Genomic DNA, 7,633 nt, shown 5'->3' with positions numbered 1-7,633 from the left:
TTTCGTCGGTGGTTGGAGTATGCCGTTTTAGGGTACTGGCCCAACAGTGATGTGACCAAATTTTGTTCCCTTGATATGTGTTCCGTCTCCTAGAGGATTTACAACCGGACTCTTCAAATTCTTTTTAAATGTCTAAACAGGCCTTCCGATGACTGTCCGGTTATAAACTTTGACACAGACGGACCTCTCAAAACGTTTCTCAAACGCCCGGGTTGACCGGCACCCTTCATTTCCAGTTCAAATATGGGGCGGATATGGGCCGTCCGGGCACACCCTCTACGTCGGACCCTACAAGAAATTGCATCAAATTCATCCCGCAGAACTGTCGGATCCATTTCCTGTTTTCCTCTCTTCTTTCTCCGCGTGTCATCCGTCTCTCGCAACTCTGTCCTTGGTGAGATGGTCAGAATAAGGGAGAGCACATGCCTGAAAACTACTGTCATATTTTCCCATGATGTGGTGGAGGTCTTTGGGGTATAGTGTCTAAGAGAGTCAAATGCACATGACACAGAGAAGTTGTTGGCAATTGGAGAGGCCGGAGGGTTTTCCTGAATGTTCGGATTAATCGATTGCATGCATTGGCAATGAAAAAACTGCCCAAAGGTTTGCGACGAATGTATCAAGGTACACAAAAGAGGCCATCGTCATACTAGAGGCGATGGCATCACATGACTTGTGGATTTGGCATGCTTTTTTGGGATGTCAGGTTCTCACAACGAAATCAACATGCTTCAACGATCTCCGGTGTTTAGAAGGCTTTGTAATGGGGAATCACCTCCGTGCAACTACACCGTCAACGGCCGAGACTACAACATGAGATACTATCTTGCCGATGGAATATATCCTCAGTGGGCTGCGTTTCTGAAGACCACATCCGAACCACATGGCAGAAAACAAAAAACAAATCGCAATAATACAGGAATCAGCTAGGAAGGATGTGGAGAGGGCTTTTGGAGTGCTGCAAGTGTGTTGGGAAATTATTCCTCGGGCTGCAATGATGTGGGAACAAGAAACATTATGACAGTTGATGACATGTTGTGTTATTTTGCACAATACGAGTGTCGAGGATGAGGGTGATAGCGTAGGCCAAATCAACGATTTTAAAACACGTGGAGTACAAGTTGAAATCCCTGAAGATCCAGATGAAATGCAGCTCATGAATTTTTTGCAGATGCATCATAATCTCCGACATCATTATCTACACACGCAACTACTCAATGATCTGATGGACCATATGCGAACCCACAGTAAAAATTAAAGAACAGATGATTGATTGTGCACTTTAAATAAAATTGATGTAAAGCTTTTTTATGTTTGGTACCAACATATATTTTATGTGCGACGTTTATTATTGGATAATCTATGTACATAACTTTATATGAATTTAAAAATCCAGATATAAGATATGTGAATGCATATAATAAAATATGAAAGACTGTTCGAACGCATCCACGACACGGATGACGCCGGATTTGTTCAGTCCGGCTGTAGATGCTCTTAGCACCAACACCAGGAAGTGTTAAAATGAGCATAGTGAGGAAAAGAATAAATTAAACAAAAAAATAAGTATCGACGTAAGTCGAGGCAGAGCGTGTGTCACATCACCCCGGTGCGTCACGGAATACAGTAGGTACGTTGCTCTACCTTTGAACCCACAATTATTGCGTACATGCATATGATTATCCGGAGCTAATCAACATACTCCCTCCGTTCCGAAATATAAGTCTTTTAAGCAATTTTATTAGGTGGAGCAAAATGATTGAATCTACAATCTAAAGCATGTCTATATACATTCGTATGTAGTCTACTAGTGAAATCTCTAAAACGACTTATATTTAGGAACGGAGGGAGTATTATATAGTCGACTCACTGCCCTGTCAATGAGTCAATCAGTCTATATCTCAATTCCCATGGAGCTTGGTTTCGTGTGGAGACAGACGTCCAAATCACCACGTGATCATTAATTAACTGGGGCAATGCGAGTTCTGTGTGATCCACATAATTATGGTGGATAGGACACGTACGTGGATAGCGACTCACTTTTCTTTTCCTTTTTAAGATGATGATGTCTTTTTTTTACATATACACATGTACGTGTGTAACGGCCGCGTCAACAATACTGTTACCTCTCCAATCCATATTACTTCCTCTATACACAAATTTAAAAGTGTCCGCATCGCGTTAAAGTAGTGATCTAAGAACATCTACAACCGGACCCCTCATACCACCTAAAACGTCTGGACAGGCCGTCTGATCAGTGATGGGTTACGAAAATGCGATCCAACCGGACCTCTCAAACCTGGGTCATACGTCCGGGCTGACCGACACACCTCATATCCAGCCCAAATATAAGACGGATATGGGGTGACCGAGCATGCCCGTATGACAGGTTCGGCCCACCACCGACCCCACCACTGTACCCAAAAAAAACCACTCCGGTGCCTCGCTCCGAACCCTAATAGCTCACTCTCTTCCTCTGTCTCGTCCTTTCCCTTTCCGAGCCCGATCCCATCAAGTAGAATGTCGAGTGCCGGCAGCCGCTCCGACGACTTCAACGTCGACTCCGACGAGATGGCGCTCCGCATAGCCTTGGAGCAGTCCAAGGTGGAGACCGGCGGCAACTCCGAATCTGGATACGCCGCAACTCCCGACACGGTGGAGCGCGGATGCCGAAGCTGGACCCTCCCGGCCCGCGCGCAGCTCCGGCAGGGCTGCACAGTCCACATCGGTCCCGCATCGTGTCCTTCTCCCCCCCCCCCCGGGTCGCTGTTTCACGCGGGCAGCGCTGGGTCCTAGTGCCTGCGCCCGCATGTGCACTCCAGAATCGAGGCGCGCATCGCCCGCCATGAGAAGCAGCGGGCACTAGGATGAGGGGAAGCGGGGCAGTCCGCATGCCGCCACCGTGGGATGCCTGCGGAGCCCAATGAGGACGAATGTCTCCTCGCATGGGTGTACTGCTGGTCCCTCACGACGGCGGAGACGAACGCTCGGTGCCTACAGGGAAAAAATTGCGAAGGCGCTCCGGCGTGCTATTGAGCAGTCGGAGCGTGAAGCGAAGGAGGCGGCGGAGGAGAAAGCTCGAGTGGCACGGTTGAAGCGGGAGCAGGACATGGCAGTCCGGCAAATGAAGGGGCTCATCATCCTCTCCGGCGACGACTCCGACGACAACGGCAGCTCCTCCTATGACGACCAAGAGCCTTCGCCAGCCGCAGACGGCTACAGCTCCGCCAGCGATCCAAAGAGGAAAGGTCCGGTGAGGACGTGGTGATCTGCCGCCTCCCTCATACACATTGTTAACATAGTTTTTAGTTGTTTTTATGGAGGGAGTAATTGTCACGGGCGGAGTGATGGCGTGGCAAAGGAGCTTTTTTTAACACGGTATAAACGCAATCGCTCATATACACGCGCATACACTCACCCATATGAACACACATCCTACCCTTAAGAGCACCTCCGAAAAACTGAGCCGGCATGTCGTCTTGAGATTTACGAAGTCATCCAAGGCGCCTCGTCGGCGACAAAAACATTTTCTTCTACTGAAAACGTATCGCCGGAAATACTGAAACAAATTCAAAAATAATACAAAGTAAACCCTGATGAACTGAGCATACCATTATTTTTTTAATCATCCAATCACTCATTGGTTTACGCGTTGCAAAGGAGCAGAAATGGCGGAACTCCTGGGCTACCGTGGCAGCACCGGTGAGATGCAGTCTTGGGGCGGAGGAGGAATGTGAACTAGGACCAGGAAACGGATGGAAAGCAACATCCCTTGCCTTGGTACGCATGCAATGGAACAACAACGTGCGTGCATGCGCGCGCGTGGCCGGCTACCGTGTAAAAAAAATCGTCCACGCGACAACAAACTCGTTCAGACGGACACGATTCCTCTTTCATCACTCGGAACCGGGCGGAAGAGAAGAGGGGGTTGACTCTTGACCACCACCACTTGCTCCTCCCTCAACACATTCTTTCTACCATCTCCTCTCCTTTTTCATCACCCCTTTTTTTTTCATTTTTTTTAGTTAGACTAGAGTACAGTAGATGGCTGTTTGGTCCATTTTGCTCTGCCCCGAGCCCATCCATCTCTCTCTCTCTCTCTCCGGTGATCTTTCCACGCTCTTCGACGGTCCGGGCGAAGATCACCGCTAGAATCGAGGAGGAGATCTGGGAGAGGCACACTGCTAGAATCCCTGTCGGTCTGCTTTCGGACTCAACAAAGCCGTAGGAGGAGGCGCATGCGGAGGATGAGGAAGAGGAGGTGTAGCCCGCTCCGATGAAGGAGGAGGAAGAGGAGTCGGCAGCTCTGATGGAGGCGGAGCAGTCGAAGCAGGAGGTGACGTCGGCTCTGGGATTCAACATGGAGCACGCGGAGGCGGAGTTCGCCATTGCTCAAGCGGAAGAGATGACGGAGCAGCATGTCATCCTAGAGTCCATCCCAGATGAGTTCTATGTGAAGGCCAACCGACGATTGATCCGGTAGGAGCGGGCGGCGACCCACGCTCCTTTCGCCCAAATCGAGGCGGAGTCGGAGGAGTGAGTTTTAGATGCCGTCCATGTATCCAAAGCCGAGCACGAAGATGGTCGACGTCTACGACGAGGAGTAGATACCTACGTAGTTGTAGGTGCATGGTACCATAAATTTTTACGTTTGTGTGCTTTGGTAAAGATTTAAGATTTACTACGAGGATTGATTGGAGTACTAGCGTCGCATTTCACTCGCGTGGTGGAACTGGAATGCAACGGCGTGGGTGCGCGTGGCGGGACCCACACGCTCGGGTGGACCATGACCAGTAGGAGTTGACTTTTGACCGCCACTTGCTCCTCCGTCCATCCCTCACTCAATCAACTGATTCTTTTCTTTTCTTTCTTATTTTTTCTTTTTAGATGAGATGAGATGGCTGGTTGTTATTCATCGACTACTACTTAATTAATCATCAGTCGCTGCTCCTCGTGCTGCTGCTTCTGGTGTACAGTATAAATAAGCTCCTTTCCCACACCCCAACCACCATCGTCGACCTCCAGCCTTCTCCCACCTTCAATCAATCCCAATCCATTCCTACACCTTGTTCCTCCTTCTCCTTCTCCACTCACCACACCCAACTCATGAAGAGCAGGAGGCAGGCCGGCCGCGGAGGTGCCGTGGCGGCGGACGGGAACCACCACCACACCACAAGCAGCGGCGAGGACACCGGACGCTGCAACACCAAGATGGAGCGCAAGGACGTGGAGAAGAACCGGCGGCTGCACATGAAAGGACTCTGCCTCAAGCTCTCATCCCTCATCCCCGCCGCATCCCCCCACCACCACCTCCGCCATTATTCTCCTTCCTCTTCCTCGCCGCCCTCCACCAACAAGGTAAAAGGCAGATCTTGGCCGATTAGAGCCACTGTACATAAGCATACCGTTACCGAGCACCATCTGACAACGACGGATTCCTTCTCCTGTCCGTGCAGGACGCGGCGACGCAGCTGGACCAGCTGGACAGCGCGGCGGCGTACATCAACCAGCTCCGTGCCCGGATCGACGGCCTCAAGCGCCGCAAGCAGGCCGCCCTCTCCGGCGGCTGCTCGTCCTCCGTCTCCGCCGGCGACTACAAGCCACAGACGGCGGCAGCGCTGCCGGTGATCGAGGTCCGGCACCGGGACGGAACGCTGGACGTGGCGCTGGCGAGCGAGGCCGGGCGTCCCTTCCGGCTGCACGAGGTGATCGCGGTGATGGAGCAGGAGGGCGCCGAGGTGGTCAGCGCCAGCTTCTCCGTCGTCGGCGACAAGATCTTCTACACGGTGCACTCACAGGCGCTCTGCCCCCGCATCGGCCTCGATGCCGGCCGCGTCGCCCAGAGGCTCCGCGGCCTCGCCGCCGCCGCCGCCGCCGCCGTCTCGTCGTCAGTCCTCCTGACATGATCTTAGTATCCTTTTTTGCCATGGCGAACTGACCGACCGACTGACTGACCGGAGGCTAGCTGTTGCAAGGGGTGGTTGATTTGCGGGTTGTGCTGCAAATGAACAACTTTTTTTCATCAATCGGGGCAGCAATGCTCTGTGCGGTGTTTGTTTCAGCTCTCGATTCCCCTCCTGTACAAGTGCTGTTCCTCTGCTTATCTGCTTCTGAGGTGGGCTTCAGGTTCGTCTGAAATCTTAGGTGTAATTGTTGAGATAATATTTGAGTTCTGAGACCCCTTGACAGACTAGGCGTGAGGCCGAATAATGTAAATATGAATGAATGATTCAGGAACATGTATGAATGCCTTGAAAAATGTTGTTGGTTGTGCCTTTGACCCTTAAGCGAGGTGTGTGAGGGGATCGATTCCATGAACGAACCCTGCCAAAGCATCTGTTCCAAGCTTTGCTATCTTGTTGCTTACCAGGCAAACAAATTTGGTAAGCAATCTCGTTGCTTCCACAAGGACAAGGAGATGCTCTACTTCTTTTTTTTCATACTGCTACTATGCTATGACAGAAGAAGGCTATTACTCTACTTGTGAAAACGGCTGTGCTATACTCCCTTCGTTTTCAAGTATAAGTCTTTTTAAATATTTTACTAAAAGACAACATACAAAATGAAATATATACACTCTATAATATATCTATATATACATCCGTATTTAATTCTTTAATAAAAAAATATATATATTGAAGAACGGGGGGAGTATGATAAACAAGCAAAGCAGAACGTTGGTGGTTTTGGTACGGGTGACAATGATGCATGAGAGAGAGAGAGCCGCGTCGCTTTCCAACACGTGATGGATCTGCTGCTGCTCACGAGTCACGAGCAGCAATTGATTATTCTTTCTTTTTATCAACGGATGATGATCTTGTTGTGTACAGACCACGAGGGAGTATACAATTATTGAAAGTATATATTTGCAGCTGCCGGGTGTGTGAGCTGCGTGCGCCAACAGGAGGCAAACTCAAAGAAAGCGTGAGGCCTCTGCATGCATGGTGCCTACTGACCGACCGTGTGTGAAAAATCTCTCGCTCTTGTACACCAAAAGAAGCAGAAATTGCGGCCGGCAACTAATCCAGTCATAATTTAGTATCAAACATTCTGCCACATGTTCAAAGTTCACCGGACTAGTCAAATAACCAACACAAACGATAAGTGCCACACGTGGAGTTCAAAACACAAAAACATCACATTTCAGACTTGTTTACGAAGTGGTCACTACCCCCCCTCCCCACACACCACACACACACACACACCCCGTTGTCCAACTCCCGTGGCACTCATGGGACCTCACCGCCGGGCGCCGGCGACCACCACTGCCCTGCCAGCATCTCCTTCCTCCTCCCTTTACTTTTCTTATCCTCGTATCTTTTTTTCTCTCCTAACTGAACCACCCTGCAGGTCAATTGCTGCCGCCGCCGCATCCAAGGAGCTCCGCCTACCGCCTCCACGGACCGGATCTAGGCATCCTCACCCGTCCACAATGTTCAACTATAAAAACAACTGAACATTTTCCGTACATCTTTTTTTTTTCTTTTTTTTAATAAAATCATGAAACATAAACAATTGAAGGACATTTGTAAAAATCAGTAAGCATATAGAAAATCTAGTGAGGTTTTTAAAGTGTACGGACAATTTTCAAATTTTATGACCATTTAAAAAAATCTTGAACAACCTCCCCTTA

At 49.7% G+C, this 7,633-nt stretch overlaps 1 protein-coding gene across 1 annotated transcript; it reads left to right on the top strand.

Annotated features, from left to right (window-relative positions):
- Nucleotides 1-4,903: 4,903 nt before the first annotated feature.
- LOC123442337 (transcription factor bHLH168-like) lies at nucleotides 4,904-6,259 on the top strand. The gene is made up of 2 exons (XM_045118343.1): nucleotides 4,904-5,358; nucleotides 5,457-6,259. The coding sequence occupies exons 1-2, from the start codon at nucleotides 5,107-5,109 to the stop codon at nucleotides 5,904-5,906; spliced, it is 702 nt and encodes a 233-aa protein (XP_044974278.1). The 5' UTR covers nucleotides 4,904-5,106; the 3' UTR covers nucleotides 5,907-6,259.
- The last annotated feature ends 1,374 nt before the right edge of the window (nucleotides 6,260-7,633 follow it).

The sequence above is a fragment of the Hordeum vulgare genome, chromosome 3H (genome assembly GCF_904849725.1).
Source record: "Hordeum vulgare subsp. vulgare chromosome 3H, MorexV3_pseudomolecules_assembly, whole genome shotgun sequence".
NCBI lineage: Eukaryota > Viridiplantae > Streptophyta > Magnoliopsida > Poales > Poaceae > Hordeum > Hordeum vulgare.
This window is presented reverse-complemented; position numbering and strand designations above follow the sequence as displayed.